This window comes from Dermacentor variabilis, chromosome 5 (assembly GCF_050947875.1).
Source record: "Dermacentor variabilis isolate Ectoservices chromosome 5, ASM5094787v1, whole genome shotgun sequence".
In the NCBI taxonomy this organism is placed as follows: domain Eukaryota; kingdom Metazoa; phylum Arthropoda; class Arachnida; order Ixodida; family Ixodidae; genus Dermacentor; species Dermacentor variabilis.
This window is the reverse complement of record NC_134572.1, coordinates 125481251-125508959: the sequence shown is the minus strand read 5'-3', so window position 1 is coordinate 125508959 and position 27709 is coordinate 125481251. Positions and strand designations below refer to the sequence as shown.

General features: G+C 42.2%; 1 protein-coding gene across 4 annotated transcripts; it reads left to right on the top strand.

Moving 5' to 3' along the window:
* Positions 1-84: 84 nt before the first annotated feature.
* Positions 85-21063, top strand: LOC142583142 (protein adenylyltransferase SelO, mitochondrial-like). Of its 4 annotated transcripts, none has more exons than XM_075693483.1 (13): positions 85-838; positions 4319-4457; positions 8218-8363; positions 9614-9737; positions 9885-10000; positions 10089-10192; positions 13269-13473; positions 13666-13866; positions 15016-15136; positions 15613-15770; positions 16729-16856; positions 18036-18136; positions 20251-21063. In XM_075693483.1, exons 1-12 carry the CDS (start codon positions 429-431, stop codon positions 18128-18130), a joined length of 1947 nt encoding a protein of 648 aa, XP_075549598.1. In that variant the 5' UTR covers positions 85-428; the 3' UTR covers positions 18131-18136; positions 20251-21063. The 4 variants fall into 4 exon arrangements, with proteins under 4 accessions (XP_075549598.1, XP_075549600.1, XP_075549599.1 ...); XM_075693485.1 differs by lacking the exon at positions 20251-21063 and adding an exon at positions 19830-20244; XM_075693484.1 differs by lacking the exon at positions 20251-21063 and adding an exon at positions 19030-19823.
* Positions 21064-27709: the final 6646 nt, after the last annotated feature.

Sequence of the window (27709 nt, the reverse complement as noted above, 5' to 3'; positions counted from 1 at the left end):
TTTTGCATTATTGTTGCGTTGTTTTTTAGTAAATTGAGTGACAGGGCTATGGGACCGTGGGCCATGAGAGCGAGATAACCCCATGGTAACACAACAGCTGAGAACCAACAGCTGAGCAGTTGAGCTAGCTCTCTCTTCATCTGTTTGTGGAAAAGTTTGCTTCGACAGCTTAAGAGTAGAACAGGGACACTCTGCTAACAACACGAAGCGCACTATTCGTGCCCCCAACTGGACAATTTGGATTTTGCGCGACGCCACGACAACCTGATTGATTTCCGGTGCTTCACACCTCGAAAATATCTGCTCGCACTGACGATCCGTGTGTCGGATACCTGCTGGTAGTGTTAGACTTGAATGTGCGTGATGATCAGTCTCGCGTAAGCTAAAATTTCTGCGATGACGTCGGTGTTGTGCCAACTCGGTGGTTTATGATCGCAACGGCGTATAACATCGGTGCTTGTAGATCGTTGATACGTTCATCATCGCAGGTAGCATTCGCCCTATGTTCAACGATGTCGACATTCGAGACGTTGAAGTTTGATAACTTGGCCCTGAGAACACTGCCCATAGACAAGGAAACGCGCAACTACGTTCGTACTGTCAGTGGCGCAGTGTTCTCGCGGGTGTCGCCCACTCCTCTCGATTCGCCAGAGCTGGTTGTCGTCTCCGGAGACGCAATGATGCTGCTAGACCTCTCGCGACCCGAGTTCGAAAGGAAAGATGCGGCAGAATATTTCTCTGGCAACAAGCTCCTACCAGGCTCGGAAACGGCGGCGCACTGCTACTGTGGACATCAGTTCGGCTACTTTGCAGGGCAGCTCGGCGATGGTGCAGCAATGTGCGTTTTGCTCAGCTGCTGCTTCTCAACTCTGTGTTTGTATATGCTGAAATTTTAAGTCATCCGATAGTGTCCAACCTATATTCATGACGGATAATACATATTCTACCTTAATTCTTTGGACTTGGTGAAACGTTTACTACGTCTCGCACGTAGGCGCCACATACGTTGCGTGTTAGACGAGGTTGATTCTATCGTGAACTGCGATTAAGCGTCACACAAACACACACACACACACACACACACACATATATTCAGTCAGATCATAATGTACAATACCGGAGGTGCAATTGACACAGAACGTATGTGTGCTATGTGGAAACTGCATGACTGATGGAATAAGTAATAAGTTCAATCTTAGTGGCGACCGCGGATACCATGATTGTTGGACTTGAGGCGCCTGTAAAGGTTGAGTAACAGATATACCGCATTAGGATGATAAATTCTCGTTACGTCACCAGCTATGCAGAAAACTCACATGGTGACTTCATTTGCATAAAGATGATCAACTATTTTTGACAATGACGCAGTGTTCAGCAGTGAGAATGTATGTGTGTGTGTGTATATATATATAGAGAGAGAGTTTCTCACTATAACACCTAGAGGGAAATCTGGCGCCACTGTCTATGGGAGTTTCCTAAGGGGCACTGTGCCGTCATGGGAATGATGGTATATGTACCTGCGAGGCTTGTGTTGGCTGGTGTTGTAAGAGGTTTCATCTAAGATGTGGGTACGGCTACACAAATAACGTGTTCTTGAAGTAAAATCTTCATAAAATATTTCCATTCACGCATATTACATCTTTACTCACCTACAATGCATGACCAAGCGAAGAAAAGCAAGAACAGATGGCAAACTGTTTCAGAGCGAGCGCGAATCTTGTCGTCTGTCCTCCAACTTTAGCAACCCGCTGATACTTCTTACGTATCATATAATTGTACATGCAATAACAAGTTCTCATAGTTAAAACAAAACATGTTTTTGTGTAATAATAAAGCTAAAACAGCTTTTACTAGCTGTTTTAGTAGAAAATTAATCATTGTGACAGACGGAATGGTGCTTGCCAGGCATGTCTTCAAGGTGTCCTGGCTCTCTGAGAACGATGCCAATCCGAAGTCGCAATATAACGCCATTCCCATGCATACCACAGCGTAGCAATGCCAGATTTCCCTTTAAGTAATATAGTGAGAAACTCTGAAACTGATATAGTTGATCATCTTTATGCAAATGAAGTCACCATGTGAGTTTTCTGCATAGCTGGTGACGAAACGACAATTTATCATCCTAATGCGGTATATCTGCTACTTAACCTTTACAGGCGCCTCAAGTCCAAAAATCATGATATCTGCGGTCGCCACTAAGATTGAACTTATTACTTATTCCATCAGTCATGTAGTTTCCACATTGCATACATAGGTTCTGCATCAATTGCACCTCCGGTATTGTACATTATGATCTGTGACTGAGTAGCATAATGTGAATAATCCGAAAATACAGGCTTCAAATATCAAATTGAGTGTTAAATTTATCTTATGTTTCCGAAATGTATGATAAACATTGAAAATAGAAAAAGTCGGACCTATGTCCTTCAAGTACTCAATTCTGTTTCCAGTTAGGCCATTTGTAAATGGGCGAAAACATTAAAAGGTCAGCATAGTTTGTGCAGTCATGACAATGACAACAATGAAAAAAGGAGAATGTTATGCTACTGCACACATGTTAAGAGCAGGCTGGCTGCATTCTACTTGAAGACAAAAAGTGGCTGTAGTACTATATTGCACATCATTAGTGGCTAGTGATGTACTGCTGCTGAGCTTGTGAGGTTGTTAGTTTGAACCCTAGCCACTAAGGCAACATCTTAATGGCCACATTTCAATGGGTCAATGTGCTCGTTTACTGAGCTATTTAAGAATACCAGGTAGTCAAAATTAATCTAGAACACTTCACTGCGGTGTCTCTCGAAACCCCTCAGTTGCTTTCAGTGGGAAGAATAAGGGAAGAATTGTTTGCCTTATTGCGGTGGCTGTTTTTCACCGTCTAACCACTATTAGCGTGATGTAAATAGTGCCATATATTTTCAAGCAAACAAGCACCAGTGATTACGCTGTAATGTACAATGAGTCATGCATAAATAGTCAGCACACTTGGTCCATAGTCAGAGTTTGATGACCGACGACCGTGCTCGTCGCTATCATTGGGCTTTGAGTGTTACTTCTTTCTTCTGGGTACAAGTTCGGCAAATTAACGAGTTACATTTGTGATTCACAATTTTGACACTCTCTGATTCTTCACCATCAGGACAATGTGACAATAAGTGCGACCTGCCACTGATATACAGTGGTGAACTTGACCTCGAGACCAAAACTTTGTGCCACGCAAAGTAATAAATTTGAAATAAAATAGAAAATTTAATGTTTCTTTGGTTAAGCCACTGTGACTTTTTCTTTTGTGTCTCACGCATATGTGTGTTCAGTAGGTACTTCATTTGAGTGGGAGTGATGCTTGATAGTGCTGACAGCTTTTCAATCGGAAGAGGGATTACTGGAATAGTAAGTTGCTGGCCAGCAATGACTTGAAGCTGCGTTACTGCACCCATGCCTTGAAACCGTCTACACCTGAGAATATTGTATGGCTTTGATTTATGGGGTTTAACATCCCAAATGAACACTTGGGCTATGACAATGAAGGGCTCTGGATTAATTTTGATCACCCATGGTTCTTTAGCATGCACCTAAGCCTAAGCACACAATAGTTTTTGCGTTTCACTTCCACTAAAATGTGGCCACCGCAGCCGTGATTCAGACAACCCACGACCTCGCACTCATCAGCAGAACAACATAGCCGCCGCACAAGGTGGCCGCATCCGTGACTGTAAACCAGATCCATTTGTGATTACTATGTGGCATTGTATGCAGGCGATTGGTTGTATACCATAACGAATCCTGAACCTCCAAAAACACCTGTTTGATTGCAGCACATTTGGCTTGACTAGCAAAGCGGAAGGTGTCAGTCAGGATGGTTCTTTATGTTGCAGTGTAATGCCAAGCACGTTTTGCCATCGAAATTTTTCTGTACAGGGCCCACTCCTATGTTGAAATGCTTGCCATCATTGCGAAGCAGTATTTAAACAAAATTAGGGTTCATTTCGCAGCAGCTTTTAACCTGCTGTTTCATTTGAATAATAGACCTCTTCAACCTATTTTGCATGTCTCGGTGAGCGTGAATTAAGTTTCCAAAAAAATCAAATTCTTACGTACGTTGATTTGAAATGTGAGTCCACTGTTCTTACTTGAACTCTTCAATGTTAACCTACATTTGTTTGTGTGTCAACGTTCAAGTTGCAATACTCTATCAACAATATGAAAGTGTACAGCTCAAGTGTGTTATGATAAAGGAGCTTGTTTTTATGTTTAGGTCTCGTAATTAAGCTACTTTCTTTCTGTGGAATGAGCATATGGTGTTTTCTATTCCATCATGAAGGTACCTAGGTGAGGTCATCAACCGCAAGGGTGAACGCTGGGAAATTCAGCTGAAAGGGGCTGGTTTGACACCCTACTCCAGGTCCGCAGATGGGAGGAAAGTACTGCGCTCATCGCTTCGAGAATTTTTATGTAGCGAGGCAAGCACATATTTTTATCACTTTGTGTACATGCCAATTCTTTGCACATTTTCAGATAGTGCATTCTTTCCCAGACCGGCTGCCGCGGAGCACATGGTCGCAGGTTCCATTTCTCAATTCCTGGCCATGGTTGCCGCATTCTGATATCAGTGGATTGCAAAAATGCTCACATGCTGAGGTTTAGCTTCACATTTAAGAAACCAAAGTGGTCAAAGAGCCCCATCACTCATCCTCTCTCACGGGCACGCTGCATGTTGGTTGAGGACATTAAATCTGATTATTTTATTTTTTATTCCTTTGCAGTTCCTAAGTGAATGGTGTTTCCCATAGGCCTCTCCATGTTGTAATGAAGGCATGGAATGCTGGTCTCCAGTGGATAATTTAAACTTTTTTCGTTGAGTAGCACTCATGTTTACCCTAGCTTCATATCAAATTGGGATTTTGAAGCAGTGCAAAGTAAGAAAAACCAACTAAATTTGTTCACCCAGGTGTGAAAATATTCTAAAGCATGCGCTCTGGGCAAAGTGTGAGGACAAAAGTCACGAGAGCTTGTAGCAGCAACCATGCTGCAAAAACACTTGATCTTCATTTATATTCATGTGTGCTGATGTCCCCGTGCAGCACCTGCCTGCATTCTCCCGTTAAAAGGAAGATTTAAATCTGACCCTCCATGTTTCATGCACATGAAAAGAAAGGGGTGCTGTCATTTGGCAGCCACTGGGCTTATTTGATTAATTGCATATAAAAAATAAAAATTCCATTTGGGACTATTAAGAGTAGATTTTTTCTTAATTATTATTTATACCCAAGGTCCTTCAGCATAACCTCCTCCTCTTCTTTTGTGGAGGTGAACCACTGTTGCAGGGCACCTCAGTCGTTTTCAAATGCAGATACAGATTAACTTGTGAGAAATTGAGGCCTTCTGCATTAAAAAATGGCCCTACATGTGTCAGCCACCCATCAATAACCCTACTAAACAGTGAAATGAGTCATCAAAAAGATTAATCTGTAATATCAGTTTGATACTGTCTATGGTCCTTTGTTGCAGGTGCATAAGGTGCGGCATGTTTCTGCTGTGGTATTATGGGTTTCTCATTTTGTTTTCTGAGGGCATTGCGATGTGATAGATAACATTTAGCTGTTTGGTATTCTCCAGGCACATGCACCATGATTTGTTTTGCAGTTTTCTGTCGGTGGTCCGTAAACGTGCTTTTTGTTGGAAATAAACTTTAGTTCAATGTTAGCACGTGTCCGGTCCTTCTTTCTTCTGTTGCCATCTTTTTAAGGTATACAATCATTAAAACGTACAAACTCACCCAAATTTCAGTTATAAATGACGAAGTTTGTATTATTGTAGTGATAACAAAGTGGCTTCTGGCAAGTAAATCTTGGGATGTGTGTGCAAATGAACAAGGAGTACTGAGACTTGTTTTCAAAGCTGCTCAAAAACTACCACATGCTTTTTGCGCATAAAAGTTTGATGCTCAGCAAGTATAAACATTGTGAAACACATACCGAGACGTTTTAATTTGATAATACAGTTAGCCTCAAAATGCCGGACATGGTGTCATTGACATTATCGTGATGTCACAACCAAGGTGTTGAACCGAACATGAACCTGAGCTGAAAAACTTACCTGAACCACAATATTGCATGTTACTGAACCCGAACTTGAACTGATATTTTTGGAATGTGCCTGAACTCGAAATGAACCTGAACTGAAAGAAATTATAATGGTTGCTGGTTTGGCACGAAATGGTTCAAGCATGTAAGGCAACAATGGGTGATTGTTCGAACAACTATTTCTTCAATAGGCACACTCTAGTAGCAGATTGTTACAACCTACAAGTTGCATTGTGTGTGAGAATGGAGACAGACTATGGGCATGTGCAGGTAACTATGGCCACCTCAGTAGAGATGCTTGCAATTCTGAAGTTGGCCATGCCGATTTTGTTCTGCAGCCAAAGGTTGTTTCGGGGGCTCTGCAGAATCAATATTTCTGGTGACACTCCACATTTGGTCGATAGGTCAACTTATCACTAAAGCAATATAAACATGGCAAGCGGAGAAGACGATGTCCTCAAGGAGGGTTCACGAGTTCAGCTGCACGACTTATTTTAGCCACAACACTGCAGTCACTAGTGAATGCCGTCACCTTCTCAGTGAGTGGTAACTGCAGCTGTAAACAAGACACAAAATCTGCTTTTGTTACATGCCAAGGTTCAACGCACGTTTGGTGCTTAGCCACGAAGAGCATAAAGTTTTTTGAGTTTTAGAAATTATTTGTGGGGCTTCTTTGTCCGCCCTTAGCCAGCTCAAAGACTACACGCCACGTCGATGTATGGTTCTGCACAAACCATTCTTGTTCACCGTTCAGAAGAATCAGTGCCTTTACTTGCTTCTGAAACAGCAGCCAACTGAGCGATTTGTCAAATGCCGACTTGTTTCTTTTCAACAGACTAGAACTTTGAAGTTGCAGTTTGTGTAATACAATTGAACTTACACTGTCTTCGACACCCATAGATCACATGCCACAGTTTGCTCACCACCAGTCCTGTATTAAAAACCTGAATAACAGAAATAACTGACTGTGCTGCTGCCATAGTTATGAGTGTGGAAGCTACGCATACCTTACAGTGAGGCAGGAATTCTCACTAATTACCTGTCTTTAATATGTGCTATCGCGCTCAATCTAAGTTGCAACACGGGCATACACCCATCAGTTCTATTAATAATAAAATTGACAAGTGCCATTTTTCTGGTAAACAGGGTGCTAGCGGTAATCAGAACAGTGTTCAGCTATTTTATTGTGCAAACACTGCTATACTGCCATACAGGCAGTATGTGCAGTATATGTATGGCAGCACACGCACACACAAAAAAAAGAAATGGATTCTCGTGTTGCAACTCGTATTGAGCGCAATAGTACATGAAGATTCCCCGTATCTGTGTAATTCATTCATAAATTTCTGCCTCCTCATGATGAAAGTTATGCATGTACAATGTGAACAAGTCAATAGTATCGCCATGGAGCTGGGTAAAATGGACTGTGCCAAACTGATTTGCGAACCGGTTCACAAGCTGTTATAAAATTTTCTTTCTTCGATCCGGAACTGAACTGGAACGAAATTGGAGTGTGTTGAACCCAAGCTCGACCGGAACCGTTATTTATTTCGGTTCGACACCCCTGTCACAACGCAAATTAAAATTCACCGACATTGCGTAAGAATATGGCTAGCTATAATGATGTTGCTCACTAAAAAAAATAACAAATAATAATAATAAAATAAACCAAAGTGCTGGCTTCTTTTTTTTTTTTTTTTTTTTCTGGCTGCTTTCATGTACGGCAGCTACAGTGATTGCAGAGACAGAGTGTGAGTTCAGTGCTGCTTAATTCTGCCTGGGTCCTTCATTTTTTTGCATACTGCAGTTCAGCAATAAAGGAACAGAGAGCGCCAGCTCGCAGTGATGCCATGATGCATCCACTACCTGGGTACCGATAACGAAACTGGTTCATTGAAACGCATATTATAGTATATCGTCTAGGAAGCTCTGATGCTTACCACTACGTTTTCTAGGGTGTAGGAGGTTTGGACAATCATTATAATGCAAAAAAAAAAAAAAATGAGGAATACAAGTAAAGAAATGTGTTTATTCAGGCTGTTTTGCTGCTACAAGTTGATTGAGACTTGTCAGTGCTAAACTGGAAGTTATGGCAACATTAGTGGTGGCAATTGTTTCTTTTTTTTTCATTTCCTAGGCCATGCACTACCTTGGCGTTCCCACTACAAGGGCAGGGACATGCGTCACATCCTCTACAACCGTGTCGCGTGACATGTTCTATGATGGACATCCGAAAGATGAGAAATGCTCAGTCATTCTTCGAATTGCCCCAACGTTTCTAAGGTTTGGCTTTCTTATCAATGTGCTTTTAATGCATGTAGGACATGTTGCACGTTTCTGGCCCAACAATAATACATGTTGTTGGCCCAGATATTAAAATTTGTTTTGCTAAAGAATGTGCCTGCCTAGGCGGTGTCCATAATACATTCCCAAAAATCTAGCGTTGCGCAAATCCTTAATTCATTACAAAATTCATTTAATTTTTGAAACTTAAGTGTCAAAACTAAAAGGAATGAAGTTTCAAACTTTGAAATAATTAAAGTTGCAAGACATTAAGGTTGAAGTTTAGATAGGTGTTTTTGTGTAGGTTTCTTTCTATCCACTACAACTCCAATAATAAGATTCAGTAAGGATTCCAATGATGAATCCAGCAAGACTAACCTTATTGTTCTTTTTGAGGCAAGCAGCCTGAAAAGACTTGATACGAGGACACAGAAGCCGGATGTCAATGCTGCGTCTATCTTCCTTGCTTTTGTATGAAGTCTTTTGACGTTGCTTGCCTCAAGAATAGAATACAAACTTGTCAGCAAACCATCCCACTGAACATGTTGCCTTGCCTACAACAATAGTTGTCAGACAAATTTCGTGCTCAAAAGAGTGTTCTTCAGGAAGTCTCCTTTGAAGTCTTGCAACTCTTGTTATAGGGTATACAGAGAAATAAGGTTAGTCTTATGAGATTCCTTGGATGATGCAGAAGCCATTGATACACCATATAGCAAAATCTGAGGAATCCATTTTTTTGCACTGAAAAAATTAAATAAAGGAAGCTTGTGTAAAACTAGAATGAAATGAGATAGTATATGAAATTCAACCTACATTTGAAATAAATGCATAAAATTACATATATCTACACATTTTCAGCACTATAACTTTAAAGAATAAGTATTTTAGAAAATGTTTTATGTAACGTTGGGCTCCCCTTTAACTCAACAGTTTTAAAAACCATAACCAATTTGTAAAAATCTCTGTTAATATTCACTTGTGGACTCCACATTGTGATACACTATGAGTTATGCATTTGCACAACTCTGTTACACAAGATGTAATCAAAATTTTGTTTTTTCTAGTCCTATAACTGTATCAGTCACAACCTAGATAAGCCTATGCGCAGTTTTGACCAAAGCAAACACTCTACATTGCATCTATGGTACACCATTCTACATTTTGCAGCACACCTAAGAACATTCTGTAAGTGAGCTTGGAACAGTGGTGTGCTAGCCACAAGGACTGCAGGCGTTTCTTTACTTTTCCAGGTTTGGGTCTTTTGAAATATTCAAGACCTTGGACAGCTTCACTGGAAGGGTTGGGCCTAGTGTAGGCCGCAAGGACATCTTGCTTCAGCTCCTGAATTATGCCATCGAGATATTCTTTCCAGAGGCAAGTGGCATTTCTCTGTATGTGTTTTTACCAGATAATCACATGTAGAAAAATTTTGCAGGCTTGTAATGCTGCTATATCGGCAACTCTTTGAGTATCAGCAGCCTCATTTTTTTTCCTTCACCTGTTTCTTGTTTCTCCATGCAGATTTACCATAGTTGTGGTGATGATAAGGAACAAATGTACATAGAATTTTTCAAGGATGTTGTCAAGAAGACAGCACAACTCGTCGCAAAGTGGCAGTGTGTAGGGTTTTGCCACGGGTATGACTTGTTCTTCAACACCTGCACCTAGCTCCTTCCCTGTCTTTAAGATTGCACCAAGACAGAGCTGCACCTCTTCTCTTTACAGGGTGCTGAACACCGACAACATGAGCATACTTGGACTTACTATTGACTACGGTCCATTTGGGTTTATGGAGCGGTTTGACCCCGACCACATCTGTAACACTTCAGGTGCTCTTCAGCTTATCTCAGCTTTATCCTGTGCCTATTGGTGGGTACAGTTATAGTTGTACATCAGTTTAATGCTAAAAAAATGTACCCCCGCCACAACCCTTGAAAGGTTTCTGGAGTCCTGCCAGTATAAAAATAATGTCTTTATATGTATCAAAAACAATAAAAATTGATTGATTGTAGCATTGTCATTTGTTGGGCGTGTTGGTAAATTGAAAGCATATTTAGCGCCAGCAAACAAGGACGGAAGGGAGACGACAACACAATGCGCTAACTTCAACAACGTGATTTTCAGGAAATACACCTATATATATCTAACAGGTCGATTGAAGGGGCACTAACACACGTGCCTCTATTCCGCCAGATAGCCTGAGCTTCAATGATCTCTCGCACGTCTTTATCTTTGTGCTTCGCAAGAACCCGGCAGGATTCATACACCGGCGCACAGCCGCATTCTTGACAGTGGGTTGACAGATGACCGTATTGCTTATTTTTCACAGTTTGGCAATGTTCCCGTAATCGGTCATTAAGACATCTCCCTGTCTGTCCGATGTATTTTTTCCCACAGGACAGCAGAAGCTCATATACAACAGTGTCTACGCATCCCACTGGCGCTTTTCGATGATTCGTAGAGCATCCGGCAGCTGGCTTACGGTACGGGTCCGTCAATCGACATATTTTTGCCAGCTTTTCTGGTGCAGAAAAGACCACTTTTGTGTCCACCCGGCTAGCCATTTTCTTAAGTTTATGTGCCGTTCTATGCAGGTAGGGCAATAACGCTACCTTCCTTCTACGTTCCGTCCCTTGATTTGCCGTGTCCTGAATTGTGCTATCTGACCTGCACCTCTTTAGCAGCCCCTCGACGACCGAAACTTGCACTGATTCCGGAAACCCTGCTGCTGATAACTTTCCCGATTGATCCATAAGGCTCATATAGATCTTGTGGTGGCAAGACTTCTTTAGAGCATTTCCAAAGCATAAGTTGGCAATGCTCCTCTTGACGAGCTTCGAGTGGGCTGACCTATACGATAACAGGAGCTTATTAGCTCTAGGTTTATACTCCCAACATGTGTGCCGTTTCATGAACTCGAGCTGAATATCTAGGAAGCACAGCACGTTATTGGAGGGCTCTTCAACCGTGAGAGTAAGTGGGCTAAGGCCTGCAGAAAATACTTCGTAAAGTTTGCCTACTGTAAAACGTGCGTCTGGTTCAAAAAGAACGAGATAGTCGTCAACGTATCTGACAACTTTAACCACCCTGTGCTCCGACAAGGTATGGGACAGGTTTCTGTTATGGTGAGCTAGAAAAATGTCATTTAGTATGGGCGCCAAACATGAACCGATGCAAACCCCTTGCTTTTGAATGAATATGTCGTCATTCCATGCTGCATATGTAGAGTGAAGGTAGCAACTAAGCATATCTAAAAAGCCCTGAACAGACAAACTGGCTGAATTTTGGAAACATAACAGAAACCTGTCCCGTACCTTGTCGGAGCACAGGATGGTTAAAGTTGTCAGATACGTTGACAACTATCTCGTTCTTTTTTAACCAGACGCACGTTTTACAGTAGGCAAGCTTTACGAAGTATTTTCTGCAGGCCTTAGCCCACTCACTCTCACGGTTGAAGAGCCCTCCAATAACGTGCTGTGCTTCCTAGATATTCAGCTCGAGTTCATGGAACGGCACACATGTTGGGAGTATAAACCTAGAGCTAATAAGCCCCTGTTATCGTATAGGTCAGCCCACTCGAATCTCGTCAAGAGGAGCATTGCCAACTTATGCTTTGGAAATGCTCTAAAGAAGTCTTGCCACCACAAGATCTATACGAGCCTTATGGATCAATCGGGAAGGTCATCAGCAGCAGGGTTTCCGGAATCAGTGCAAGTTTCGGTCGTCGAGGGGCTGCTAAAGAGGTGCAGGTCAGATAGCACAATTCAGGACACGGCAAATCAAGGGACGGAACGTAGAAGGAAGGTAGCGTTATTGCCCTACCTGCATAGAACGGCACATAAACTTAAGAAAATGGCTAGCCGGGTGGACACAAAAGTGGTCTTTTCCGCACCAGAAAAGCTGGCAAAAATATGTCGATTGACGGACCCGTACCGTAAGCCAGCTGCCGGATGCTCTACGAATCATCGAAAAGCGCCAGTGGGATGCGTAGAGACTGTTGTATATGAGCTTCCGCTGTCCTGTGGGAAAAAATACATAGGACAGACAGGAAGATGTCTTAATGGCCGATTACGGGAACATTGCCAAACTGTGAAAAATAAGCAATACGGTCATCTGTCAACCCACTGTCAAGAATGCGGCTGTGCGCCGGTGTATGAATCCTCCCGGGTTCTTGCGAAGCACAAAGATAAAGACGTGCGAGAGATCATTGAAGCTCAGGCTATCTGGCGGAATAGGGACACGTGTGTTAGTGCCCCTTCAATCGACCTGTTAGATATATATAGGTGTATTTCCTGAAAATCATGTTGTTGAAGTTAGCGCATTGTGTTGTCGTCTCCCTTCCGTCCTTGTTTGCTGGCGCTAAATATGCTTTGATTGATTGATTGATTGACTGATTTATTTATTTATTTATTTATTTATTTATTGATACGCTGAAAGGCATACATAGGCCAGCCAATCCACACCTGCTCTAGCATTGCACTGAGGAAGACGCACTACTTGGTCATTGGTGCTTGCCATAGTAATTAGCTAAGACTAACTAATCATTAGTGTCATGCCTAATGCCGTGGCTGCAGGATTGCCACTGTCTTCATGCACTCATTGTATTGTGTCACTTGAGCTGGAACACTGCATCAGCGCTCGTGGCAGCTTTCTCGTGCGAAAAACGCTCAGTGTGGTGTGTTGTTACCATGGCTTGCTTCATCTAAGGCAACAACCTTGGTTACGAAGATATCTTGCCACACCACAACCACCAGAGGTTGCATGCTTGTGCCACTGTTGTAATTAAACCACATATACAAATGAAAAAAAGAAAGTGCTAATGCATTCAATGCAACAATGCATTCAAGTTGTCTTCTACTTGTTTGCATTCAAATTTACGCTGGTCGCACAATTTCTTCACTGCAGACGACGGAGGTCGATATACGTATATCAAACAGCCCGAAATCTGCCTGTGGAACTTGAGGAAGTTTGCAGAAGCCATACAGTCGGCTGTTTCACTCTCAAAGACATTACCGGGCCTGGAACTGTATGCTTCAGAATACGAGGCATGCTTCCTAGGTGGAATGAGAAAGAAGCTTGGCTTGCTCAAGAAGGAACTTCTCGAGGACAAGTGAGTATTAGTGCATGAAACTTGCAAGTATACTCGTCTTTGATGCTGTAGTATTTACTAGTGTTTCCGTTGCTTCCTATGCATAGCCAAACAAATGAGAAATATAGATTCTTGGAATTGTTAGCAGCAGCATTGCATGGAGGCTTTCAGTGAATTCCCTGTGCTTTCTGACTGATGTGGAAGCGTTTACAGGGACCTCGTCACATATTTTTACGACACTATGGAGAGGACAGGTGCCGATTTCACAAGGTCCTTCAGATGTCTGAGCGTGCTTGCAGTTCCTGGGCATCCCGAACATGAGCCCAGTAAGGAGAGCCTTCTGTCAAAGCTTCTGTCATGCTGCAGTAGCCACGCTGAACTCACTTCTCACCTAAAGACTCAGACAAGCTCTCGGTGAGTAGCTCACAGTTCTCACTCCACCAAAATCAGCTGTGCTCGTTTTCCAATCAATTGTCAGCTGGACTGCTACTATTTCACCAGACTTCCTGCTTAGTCTAGCATATTTTAGCTTCAAATAGCAGAAAAAATTGCCATTTAGTGCCTTGCAACTTTTGTAGCAGCTTTATAATGAATTTTTTTATAGTGCATTTATACCATATTTGCAAAAAGATATTTAGCAAATTCTATTGAGTCATGAAATTTAATTCTTTAATCTTATTTTGCAGCATTTACGTGGGTGGTAGTACGCCTTAGCCTGTGCAGTTATTACTTCTTTGCTTTGTCATTCTTATATTTTTTCTTAATTGCAAACATCAGTTTTTGAATATCTCTAGTTGGGAATGTCAATAGCAACCAAAAATCCGGCACCTTTTATTGCCTAGTGCAGGATGATGTCATAGTTTATAATAATAATAAAAATCAACTTTTGATAATTTTTTGTAACTTTTTTACACACAAAATCATGTTCCAAGTGCATGGGTATTTTAGCTACTTAAAGTACTACACCAAAAGTCTGCTGGACGCAGCATTCGTGAAAAATCTGAAATGACACTCATTTTGGGCCGATGCCAAAATACGATCTTTAAGGAGCTGACATGAACAACTGCAGACTACAATCCAGATTCTAGGCAACCTGCCCAGGCTGCCGATTAGTACAAAATATGTAAACTCAGCTCATTCACAGCAATACTGTGTTGGCCAATCGTAGCTGCTGTGTGGATGAAATAAAGCATGTGCAAGAGCCTTTTGGTCTAATGACTTCTTATCTAATGATTTATGAACACTTTTTCGTAATGTTCTGAACACTATGTTTTCAGATTTTAAAAAAGAAAGAAAAGAAATTTCGTGGTAACTTAGAATGGCAAAAAGGAGACAACAGAAAAGGAAAAAAGTTGAATGGATTCAACCAGATGTTTCTAAGCTAAGCTATCTCACGTTAGCTTCCTCTCTTGGTATAAATTAGGGTTTCTTCTGGACGCAATGCATGGCTTATTTACGCTTATTGTGGTACAGCCATTCACTCATCAGCTTGTCTTCATCTGGCCGCCCTGGTGCCTTCTGATACCATACCACTAACATATTCATTCCCATTGCCTTTTCTAGAGACTTCCAGCTGTTCCTTATACTCTCCCAGAGCAATCCAGAATTGCTAGAGCAACTTGGCAAGGGTGCCCTTGCAAAAGAAAGAATTGTGGCACAGATGGAAAAGGCCAAAGAACTCAAGGTAAACAAAATGTGTAGTAGGTGAAATGTGTGCGCAATAAAAGGGGGGGGGGACCTGAAGGAAGTGACAGATGTCAGGCAAATTTAATTAATAAAATGCACTGTGTTTGCAGCATAATGCAGTTGGACTTAGATATAGCCAACACAGATATAACAAATTATCAGATATAAAAAAGTAAATACAAAATCCACTATATTTTCTTTTTTTGCCAATATTAGTGCGTATACTTATAACAAATAATAATGAGGTTATTTTTAGTGGATGTAACTTAGTTATAACGATACTTGACTGCACTGCCATTTATGTAGACTTTGTAAGCATTCAAAACTTTTCTCTGGAAGCAGCAGCACTATCTTTTTCAGCACTTCTGTTTTGTTTACCAATTCTCTTCCATTAATTTTGTATGCATATGTCTGCTTGCAAGTGTGTAATTTGGCTTTTATTTTTACGTGAGACGCTATCATCTGCTTGTGCAGGAAATGAGTGCGGAAGACTTTAAAGCCCGAAACAAGAAGCTGTGGATAGACTGGATAGATGAATACTGCAAGAGGCTGACGACAGATGTGGAAGGAGTGGATGACTTGCAAGCCCTGCAGGACGAGAGAGTGCGCGTCATGAACAGCAATAACCCAAGGTAGCTTTGCAAAACAACAAAGCCTTTCTGATGCATTCATATGTGGAAAAGTTTGCGTATATAAAGTGATAGCTACTTGGAACCTGCTATGGGGAACATCCTTGAGTGCTTTTCCCGTGTCTGCCTTCCTTTGCCTCGTCTAAAGTGTGCGCTTGTTAATCCTGCAAGTACAAATGCCAGCCTAACAACACATTCTATTAAAACGCCAACAAGGCTGCTTGGTGTGAAGATGGATACTATGTACTTCATGGCACTGATGTGTCGTAATGTGAAGCTCGTGGATCTGATGGCACCACCAGATATTGCCAGAAATGTCCAACAGTTGTTTTAAGCAGCCGAGAGATGAGTCATAGAGACATACTAATACTTTGGGATGTTGAACTCCAACAATGAATAAAGGCACTGCACCTAATGTTCACTTTAGTTTTGTGTAACAGGTGTGTGAACTTAACATCAGGAGGACAGCAAGGCATGTGAAACTATTTTTGAATGTTCTCAGCACGGAGCCACAAATATTTTTCCTGCAGACAAAAGCTTCATTTAATAAGAGAATAAGACAACCTTGTTTTGTTTCTTTTCATACTAAAATAGCTTTCTTGCTCTGTAAAAAGTTGCTTCATTTCATAATAGCAACAAGCTTTTGCATTGTATTGAGCCCAAGTGAAATACAAATCGAAAAATGCGAAGGTAGAATGCCTTTTACGTGTGATTGCATTGAAGTGCAATGTGTAACCACTGCGCAGCCTGCTTTTAAAACTCAGCAGCTTAAGGACTCTTTGCCTGATGATAAACCAAGCCAACCTTATTTGAGAATTATAAATAAGAGCCTGTATTCTAGTTGTTTTATCAGGTTAGTGTGCAGCCTGATGTTATCAGCCATGAAGTCTTGCATCATCTTGAGGTACTGAGGTAATGAGTGCGAAATCTATGTTGTTCTCCTGCCCCAAATGTCTTCCAGGTTTATTCTCAGGAATTACATTGCACAACAAGCTATTGATGCAGCGGAGAAGGGAGACTACAGTGAAGCACGAAAAGTGCTGAAGATTTTGCAGCACCCATTCTCCGATGATCCTTTGGAGCTGAAAGGTACCCCTTACATTGATGGGCATAGCAGGACTGTCACTTTAGAAAAAGCTTGGTCTCTTGCATAACAGTAGAGATCGATAAATTTTGTCTTTCATGTTTTGAAAGCGTATTGCATGAACCAAGATGCAGAATGTGATTTAGCATTTGCTCAAGTATTCGTGTAGTGTCATAGTTTTCATCCATGTAGGTGCAAGCAATATGGTGTTGCTATACAGTATTCTTTAAATGAAAAAGAGTGCCGTGGAGAGGATGAAGACATCACAAAAAAGAGATGGCACCATAGCATGCCACCTTTAAATGATTTTCTTGAAGAATATGTGCTTTGTGCATTAGAGCAAATTACACCTCTCTAGATGCATGCGTTCACATTAACTCGCATGGAGGTAGTTTCTTTAAGAGACATGTCAATTGAAGTGGTGCAGACAAATGCTCATTTTGCACTTCTGATAAGATTTGCAATACATTTCCCATAATTTCTCGCACCGCCTTCACTTGCCCCATTGACGAGTCAGTGTGTATCAGAGCCGATTGTATCAGGAGTAGCAAAATTAATATACATCAGTGTTGCCTCGGATCACTTGTCACCTAAAGAAATTGACTTCCTGCAAGGCTAGGGCAAGAGCATGAATCCAGTTGTCAAAAAGTCAAAATTTTTGCCTGAGAGGCGATGCATCGGTTTTGATAGCAGTTTAGCAGACAGCTATGCAAAGTAAGGATAGTAGTTTTATCGACTGAATAAACTTGTAAACATTTGCTTAACATTAACAAGCATGGTCTCACGCACACACAGGTAAACATAAACACATCTCACTTGATGAGCGTGGACACTCGCCATCAAAACGCTGGCGTGAGAAAGGGCGGCAGCAGCAGCGAGCGAATTGACCTTCGTGCTGCTTCTCGCTTCAACGTGAAGCGGTGAGAACACAGGGCACACGAAGCTTTGAGCACCCGGCGCACCTAGACTCTGTACCCATAGCAGATTGCTTTCAAGATAAGGCCCGCATGGCCATGCCATGTGGAACGGCCACGGAGACGAGTTGCTGATGATTCCTAATTGTAGGTGTCAATCCTAAAGTTCAGTGACCTCAGATGACATTGCAGACTTATTTTCATGTGCAAAGACATCTGCTAGTGAAAGTGGAAGGAGTGCTAATGAGGTGAAATTATGTTTGTCACCAGGAAAGCAAGCTTGCCCGGCTGTGTTTGATGAAGGATTCTACGAAGGAAGATATGCATTGAGCGCAGCTGCGCTGAGAGTCTCCTGCTCATCTTAACCGATGGTAATTGTTCCAACTCACGTCAATGAAATGTGTCCTTTCCCACTGCCCAAATATAGCTGCAAATTAATGGAAGGACGCAATGAGCAGAATCTTGTTGCGCAGTGCAAGTGGTCAACTTTCTCACAGTTGCTTACATTACAACATAAACCATCTTGAACTGCTTCTCCATGGAATCCGCCTTACTGTCCAGCCATTTGGGTTTAAGTGTACTCAAACTTTTAAAGGAAAGTTGGTGCAGAGACTGCAAAATAGCACAATTTTTCCTATGCTGGACTGTGATAGTTCATGTGTGGTCGAGACAATTTATCATGAAGGCAAAGCCAGTCACAATTGCTATTAGCAGAAACATCGATTCTTTCAAGAGATAGTTCTGAACGTTACAAAAGGTCATTCTGAATGTTACATTGTGCATAATGTTATGCAAATATCTTACGTAGAAGAGCACTGCCTATTTGGGATAAGCATGCCTGCATTGGTTTAGGTTAACAGCAATTCAGGCAAATGGTAGTGTTTAACTTTTTTCTATTGCAGTCATGTCCCTGACCCTTGTTGGTTAGCAACGACCTTTGCAAACATGTCACTTTTTTATGGCTTTTTTGACTGCAGCTCTTCTGCTCACAAAATTTGTTTTCACGAGCGTAGGCACAAGAAATTAGTTATGCATGGGCCGACGTAGGCGTTGAAAGACGAGTTTTTCCAGCTGCTATCTCCCTTCCGTCTTATTTTTGCTAAACTGCAGATACTGGAGCGTGCACCGTGTTTCACAGTGTATAAACAAATGACTTCGTGTAGAAGAACTAGTGCAACAACTTCAAAAATGGAGTCTTCATACCAAAGCGATCATACCAGAATGGGTTGACAGCTACCCATTTAATGCTGGCTTTTCTTTAAAGGGCTCTTCACCAGGTCTGGCATTTTGAGCTGACAAGTGCAGTGCATACAGCGCACACCAACGATTGTGTCTGCAAAGTATTACACCACTACGAGCCACGAAAATAGCTGAAAAAAATAAAACACAGTGCGCCCTTCTCTTCTCACGGGCGCTGTGCTCCCATTCGGAGAGTCGACGTCGTCCAGACAAGTGTGCCAACATAATTCGCAGTGCTGCGACGTCACTCACAGTGACGTGTGACTTTGAGAATTATTCAAGGAAACGGCAGTTAATATTTGCTTGCTTCAATAGACAAATTAAAGTTTAAAAAAATAATGGAACATACAAACCAAATGAATGAGTGTCCTTGTTTTACTTTGTACTGTAGCAAGAGAGATGTACTCTGCTTCGTTTATTTCTGCCCCTGCTAATAACAAACCAATTTGAAAAATTCTTGCAGTAAAACGCTCCTTAGAGGGCACGTAACAATTTCCAGCATATAACCAAAATTTCCTATGTGGCCTGCTGAGGGGGCCCTTAAATTCCTTGGCAGTATGTTGTATAAAGTAAAAAAGTGTGGAAGTGGGAAGTAATTGGTGAAGAAAACGGTGGAGGGAAGCCTAGTTCCAGTGGGAACAGCCAGCAAGGCGACGGCGCTTCTTATAGCACATGCAATCCTCATTCTTGTTGCATGCAGTATGCGACTGTTGAGTATAGTTTCAGGCTTGGCAGGCAGCACTACAGAAGCTACCCAAATTCTCGTGGCTCCACTGCCATACCATTATTCGTAATTTTCACAGGTGTTGTAACTGTCTCTTCTAGGTCGTTTTCGTCTTTGTCGCTAGATCTTCACTGTCAAGAGTCACTAGCGAGCTCCAAAGCATATTGTCAGAGTCATCACTCTGCTCCACCAACTACACAATTTTGCTGTCTGTCAAAGCTTTTGGCCTCTTCACCTCGTCAAAGCTTTATGCCTCTTTGAAGTTCAGCACAAATTGCGCCTATATTAACAGTTCCTGCGCCAAGAGAATGGTGCGTCTGTAGACGTGCTCCTCACTTTGTTGTCTACATAAGCAAAGTGTTGCCACATGGAAAACAAACATATTACCACCATCCATTACTTTTTTGATCGTCGCTTAAGGTGAATATCTCCCTGCCTAGTAACATGGTCCTTGCATGTCACTACTACAGCTTTTTTTGGTACTATTGGGCTGTGCTGATATATTTTCACTTTTTCTTGCAGTATTTTCCTTGGCAAGAGCTCATTACTAAATTTTTTAGAAGAGGGAGAGAAAAAAAAGCTGTGATGCTTTCACTCTCACTTGCAAAGAAGGTGTTATGCAACAGCATCAATACCAATTCCTGCTGACAAGCTGCAAAGTGTAACATTGCAAAGATGCAGCAGCGCTGGCAATGCATTCCATACGGTTTGAAAAAATTTTGACCTACTTTATGATGTGTATTTTCTCTGAAGGCAACCCTAATACATGTAGTGGAATTTTCAGACGTTGCTTAAAGGAAGATTACAGTTCAAAGCGATGAACAGCAGAGAGCAGTGTCAACATAGTCATCTGCCTTCTTTTGCGTGTTTGTTTACAAATATTTAATTTGTCTAGAGTTATAGAGGCTGCGCATTTGTAGACAAGCACTGGTCATCTGCTAACGGCTGTGTATAATATGTACTGTGCTGAAATGTGGCGCTAAAGTCCTCCTGTAATGCGTGGAAATGCTTTACTTTACACAGCAACCCTTGATACACAAATCAAGAAATACATTGGCTTGCAGTGTGTTCTGTTAAGCTTTAGGTGGATTTGAACATAATGAACAAAAGTAGTATATAAATTGTATATTTTTACCACATTTACCGACTGTTGCATCACTGGGTGTTGTACGGAGTCTGCAAATTCAAAATAAAGGCGTCTTACTCCTTTGCTATTAAATGTGAAATCACTGACACTTCTGTCATGTTCATACCCTCCACACATTACATGTAACTGGTTGGGTCATTGCAATGTTGCATTTCAATAAAGCTACCAGTGCATAGATATATTGGACCGTTAGCGTCTTGTTCCTATTGTTAAGTATGGTATAACGAAACTGACAAGCAATTCTCACTGCTAAGCAAGTTTCAATGCCTGCTAGCCATACTTGGGCTTGATGCCTTCCGCTCAGCAATAGAAGTTATTGGTGTATACTTTAGCATCTACTATTATCTCTTCCGACTCAAGCAACGTGAATAGTAATACGCACTCATGGCATTTACTTCAGCCTCTGGTGACAATACAGGATGTGTCACAGCACCTCAGGTAAGTGAAACAAAATAGTACCTTAACATCATCGTTCATGGCAGCGACAAAGGAGGATGGCAACGCTCAAGAGCTGCATCCCTAGCTTGGGCAACCCAAAATTCAAAATGAAATAAAAACTAAAGCTTGCCTGCTTTTGGATTCTGAGTGTTTGTGAACATTATTGTGAAATACTTTTAGTCACAGCCACATGTAGCGCCATGAATTACATAAAAAAACAACTGTGTCCACAAGTGTGCTGCTGAACGGAGCCAGAGTAGCAGCAACAGTGACAGTCATGGCATGTGTGCATACAAGAAATAATGCATTATGAATACAATTACACTTTCTCTTCTTTTGGTACAAAAGGATCTCTGGCATTACGCGTGGCCAAAACTGTGAAAAAGTGAGGGCCCTAGCAGGAGTGTATGTGCTATTCGCACATGACAAGGTTAATTAGCAATGGCACCACATATCCAAGACCAACTGCAATATTTTGCTGTGGCTAATTAGGTTACAAATGAGTAGTACATATACTAAAGCAATCTTGGCAAAGCTGCGGGGCTGGTGATTGTCCAATTTTCCTCTTAGCAGTCTGTAAGTAGCGCCCAAGCAGACTATGTGTGCGACTGGTGGCTGGCAGCTGTGACATAGGTCCCAACAGGTTGTTTCTGAGCAATAGCCAATCTCTGGAGATCATACCAAGGAGCTGCTGTGCTTTCTTATTTGTGCATTACTTCGGGCGAGTGCTAATGACAGCGGTATTTATTTATTTTTTTCAGTTTCAGTATCGAAAACCTCTTACTTTCGCAAGCCTCTTGTGACATGTGTCCTCATTATTTAAAACGCAACATTTTGCACGGAGGCTGCTCTGTATCTGAAACTGGGCCCTGCATGCAGCCCGAAATTTCTGTTGCAGAAAATATTGCACAAATTTTGTACTGCTTTTCTTGCTTTGTTAGATAGCTGCTGACTTTGGAACAATGATATGGTACCAGAATTCTTTGAACCCTGAACCCACAACAAATCATTAATTACATCCTATTTTAATGCAACTATACGTCAGAATGTGCGCCAGAAGCAAAGCAGCTTCCTGCTGTAGGGCATGTTGGCAAGCACGTCTTTGAAATCTTGAAAATCGGAGGCAGCGGTCATGCCGTATTACATACAACTGACGCATAGGCCAAGGGGTTGCAAGTCGCACAATGGCTGTGTCGTAGAAATCGGGACATGCCACGACCGTTTGTTCCTCTCTCATTCTGCACTTCTCCACATTCGACACGGGCGTTCTGGTGTTGCTTCTATTGGAAGATGCAGTGACATTCTTGCCTATTCTCTCCTATTATCCCGTTTTCCTAAGCTTCAACAAGACAATTGCAGTGCACCTTTGACCACTGCACCGACCCATTCATCACCATCATGTGACCACACACTCCCAATTTTCATGCTGTGTCATGTGTTCTGACAGCATCGCTCTATGTGGCGTGCATTTTGAATGCATCACATTGAGAGATAGTATAATTCACTATTTGTTACCAGTTCATGAAATGGTTAGGGTGAAAACATTCGTTGCAGGAAAATGTTCACTGAAGGGTGCCCTGCAACTGCAGCTAGACAACATTTGGCTATACAGTTAAACCTTGACATAAAAACTTCAATATAGATAGTAGAGGCGTAGCTTCACGCAAATGTCAGATGTAGATATTTTTTTGGCTGTATTTCTTTTGTGTTTGTGAGTGCGCTTTTCCACTGCTGTTGTGATCAGCTGCTGGGCTATTCACCTCAGCAGAGGGCGCAGGGTGGCTCTCAAGCTGCAACAACGCAGTTTTTTGCCCTGCATCCTCTCTCCTTTGTTGCTGATGTAACCTTGAGAGAGTTAATAAAAAATATATATATATATATATATTTTAACATAACCAAATTCTTCGTATAATGAAGTATTTAACTTTCTATAACTTCTTGTCCATAGAACAACATGTATTTAGTACCTCAATATAATGAAGTATGTGTGCACAATTTCAATATAACAAAATTTCACTGCCACCGTGAAGGAATACCAAGACAATGAATGGAAACTGTGCACGCAGATCATCAAATACCATCGACTCTCGTTACAACAGACCCTGATAGTCCTGACAAAATATGTCCATGTTATCCGAAGTCCATAATATGCGAAACGCCCCACTTCTGAAAATTTGGTCGTGATGTGTAACAATGTTAATGCGAAGAGCGAGTGACGATCGTCCAAAGTAAAAAAAAAAAAAAAAAAAAAAAAAGTCGCAGTTTCACCCGAAAGGTGATGCATCGATGGTGATAACAAATTGGTAGACGGCTATGCGAAGTAAGGACAGTAGGTTTATCGGCCATATAAAGTTGTAAACATTCGCTTACTAACGAAATTAACAAGCACGGTGTCACGTGCGCACAGGTAAACATGAACACATCTCGCTCGATGACTGCGGAAAGTTGCTGTCAAAACGTTGGAGTGAGGAAGCCAGGCAGCAGCAGCGAGCGAATTGACCATCTCATTGTCTCTCGCTTCAATGCGAGCATTGAAAGCACAGCGCATACGAAGCTACCAGGACTCGGCGCATTCACTCGGGCAACATCGCAGATCGCTTTGAATATGAGGCCCATGCAGGCGCGCACTTTGTCCACATCGCAGACTGCTTTCAAGATAAGGCACCTGTGCGAACGCGCACTTTTGTTCACATCGCAGATCACTTTTAAGGTAATGGCGCCCGTGCGAGCGCACAGTTTGTACACATTGCAGATCGGCTTCAAGATACGGCGGCTGCACTGTATGCAGCACTCGCCGGAGTAGACTCCCCCCACCCCCACCCCCCGTGCCTCGCGTGCAAAAGACAGCGTGCTTGCACCCTGCCTTCCTCCCTCGCGCGCTCGATATTGAGCCGTAATCGTCGGTTTACCTTCGCAAATCAGTCATCAGCCTCTGCCAGCATGGCAAAAATCCATTTTATATGCGCGATTTTCACAAATATTGCCACTATTTTCGTCCGCTGTAGCCAATAGTCTTGCAGTGCGGTCCTTTGAAAGCAAACTTCGTTGCATTAATAAAATGGGTAGAGCAAACTAAGGTTGAAATATGGTCCGTTATATCTGAAAGTCTGTTGTACACGGATCCGTTGCAACGAGCGTAGACTGTAGTTGAATTAGAAGCGGTCGCTTGTGAACACACTTCTTAAATCACATCCAGTACGACCCGGTGCGACGCCGAAGCCGACCAACATGAAGTTCAGTGGTCAGAGTGCGATAAGATCCTATTGCGGCCCGCACGCTTTGGGTGCAAGTGAAAGCGTGCGAGGGTAAGCCCAGAAGGATGGTGGCCTGATATACGCCGTCTTCCCACGAGAGCAAGGGGAAAGGGGGTTCCTAGACCGGCCATGGCACACATGGCTGTCAGTGCAGCTGCAGCCCGCACACCATTTTAGAGGTAATCTGACGAGAGTTGAAAAAGTGGGCGTGCCGAGATGGCGTGGCATCATGTGCACTGTCTTCCTGCAAGTTTATTACTTGAGGTTATGTAATCTAGAGTTTCAGAGAGGCGTTGCATATAGCATAGCTTCGAAATGTTAGCACACACGCAGTTAACGGAAATAAGAGGCAGATAAAGCATTAGCTTCCCTCTGTTGGCGCTTTTCATGATAGCACCGCCCCACTGTGGCCAACACTATCAGCTGTGGGGGCAGAGTGGATGCAGAAGTGTGGCTGGCTTCGTTTCGTATTGTCAATATAAACATATTGTTGACACAGAGTGAAATTGTAAATGCATATTTTTTTCTCATTCAAATTTGTTTTTTCCCGATTGCTTTTGCGTGGCCTGGCTGCTACAAGCCATAAAAATTGGAATTCCTCTAGAAAGACCATACCTTATAGCTGGACATGCTCTGGACATTGACAGATTACACAGAGCTTTTGTGATTACAGACGTGTAAAAATGATGATGTTAAATTTAAGCATTTTACATGCAAAAACTACGATATGATTATGAGGCACAACGTAGTGGGGGGACACCGGGTTAATTTTGAGCACCTGGGGTTCTTTGGAGTGCCTCTAAATCTAAGTACATGAGTGTTTTTGCATTTTGCGCCATTGAAATACTGTTGAGTGTGTGTGTGTGTGTGTGTGTGTGTGTGTGTGTGTGTGCGCGTGCGTGCGTGCGCGCGCGCGCGTGTATGATGTGCAGCACAATGTGGTTGGCTGGTGAAGCAGGAAGCATTTGCTACAAGGAAAAGTGCTCATAGAGGAAATTCTAGAGGTCGTCCGTGGTGATATACATTATGCAGCTGAGTGACTTTATGCTCAACAGCAAAATATTGTAGTCACTGAGCCCGTACAGCTAGTGCGCGTTCAACAGTGCATTACATTTTTGATTATGTGCCGCTTATCACAAGAAAGTAAAGGTCAGTGGGCTGCTGCTGACAATGGCCGCCTGGCCTTAATATTTTTGCAATGGAATATACCATATAGGACAAATGAAATGCGAACAAGCAACTTCAAAACAAAACACCTTTCACACACACACACACACACACACACACAAAAAAAATAAGAAAGACACTCTTGAGCATGACCTCACAATGCCACTTATATGGGCACCACAGATCATACTATAGCCAAAGTCACGCTGACCTTGCACAAACTGGAGAAATCGGAAATGAACAAAGGCATGCTAGTTCGCTCTAACTTGTTCGCATTTCAATTGTACATGATAGCACACGAAACTTTCGAAGGAACAGAAACGAAAACGTTGTTCTGAGGCGGTTAGATCTTTAATCCCATGAGGGCTACCATGCTTATTTACAAATGATATATGAAGACTTTTTTTTTGCCCCTCACGATTTCATCCTTCAACGTAAATACAAAATATATACAGAGTCGAAGAGTTCAACAAAACCCTCTTCAAAGTCACAGCTCCACAGTGGAAGAAAAAAAAAAAACTATTTACATGAATACACTCATGCCAAAAACAATCAACGCCACACTTTCAACGACACAGTGTTGTACTTCAAAATGCCTTAGCTCTCATGCTGCTTCTGGCATCGCGCATGAACGTACATTCATACCGAGCTACCAATTTACATAAATCAAGGCACCTGCATATTGCCTTGTGCAGGTGTTTTTTTTTTACTTGCGATTTCGTGAACACACTTCTCCTACTGTCCTAGCGGGCTTAAAGCGAATGCGCAAGTGACACGCCACAAAACAAATGGCACTGCCGTTGAGCCAATACATACACGTGGAACGGCTGTCAAACTCCAGGGCAGCTGGCAGACACGAAGTTTACGACGACATTGCCCAGAGATGGAGAGAGAGATAGAGCCCTGAGATTGCTAATTTACAAGCTGTCGCACAAAGACTTCCACGGAGAAAACAAGCCTCTCGCAATGATTTCAATCACGACTCAAATGCAGTTGTTGCGTGCTAAGAACTTTGACCTCGTGCTGGACATGTTAGACACCGAGGTTCAAGTCACTATTCTGTGCAGCTCTGCAAACGGTAGGGCTTGCATCACATTTCGCAAAACAGGTTGCCCACACAGCTGTGTCGAAAGATTACAGGAGCACACTAAATCATTTTCAAAGTACACACAGGGCATCTAGCGTGCCCCAGTTGTGGTTTGAATGCACAACTTTGGTGGTCTGACACAAAAGTCAGGTTTGACCACCTCCGTAACTTTGCCGTGAATCTTAAAAAAAAAAAAAAAAAAAAAAAAAAAAAATATGCACCAAATAGAACGGTGCCCTTAGTTTCAAACATTGTAAACTTGCAGTTTTAAATCAAACCTCTTGTTTGCTTGTTTATTTATTTGTCTTTTTTTTTTCATTTCGAAAACGTGCCAATGCAAGCTAACACACACATGCATTCATCAAACGTACGCACGCACACATACCCGCACACACAGCACATTAGCGCCGCCACTCACACTTGACAAATGAATCCAACTAGCACTGCCATTAGTTACACAATGGGTGTATACACACGCACACGCACGCACATTGTCAAGAGCACATTGTACAACGAGATGAGAGAGCTCACAAGCTCATTCACGTGTCTCCTCTCTGCTCTTTCCCTTTCCCCAAGCCCTCGAAATAAAATGCGGGAGGGGGGGAAGAAAAAGAAAAAAAAAAAAAAGGAACCCTTCCCATACAGAAGTCCCTGTTTATGAGGTATTATCACAGCTACAGAACCAAGCCATGGATGTGGCCGTTGCCATTGCGCACCATAAAAGGGCAGGAAAACAAATATCAAACACGAGTGCACAACAGTCCTTGAAAAAAAAGATTTGAAAAAAAAAAGTTGCTGCTGTTCTCGTCTTCTTCCTTCTCCTTCCAAAGCAAGACCTCCCCTTTCTATATTTTGCCCTGAAACATAATTATACTGCATTTGCACAGC

Bases quoted from the DNA above. Each gene is read 5' to 3' on its own strand.
- LOC142583142 (XM_075693483.1), top strand. From the start codon at position 429: ATGATCGCAACGGCGTATAACATCGGTGCTTGTAGATCGTTGATACGT. The intron at 4,458-8,217 runs GCAAGCACATAT...TTCATTTCCTAG, and splicing joins GAGAATTTTTATGTAGCGAG to GCCATGCACTACCTTGGCGT. The intron at 13,474-13,665 runs GTGAGTATTAGT...AAGCGTTTACAG, and splicing joins AAGGAACTTCTCGAGGACAA to GGACCTCGTCACATATTTTT.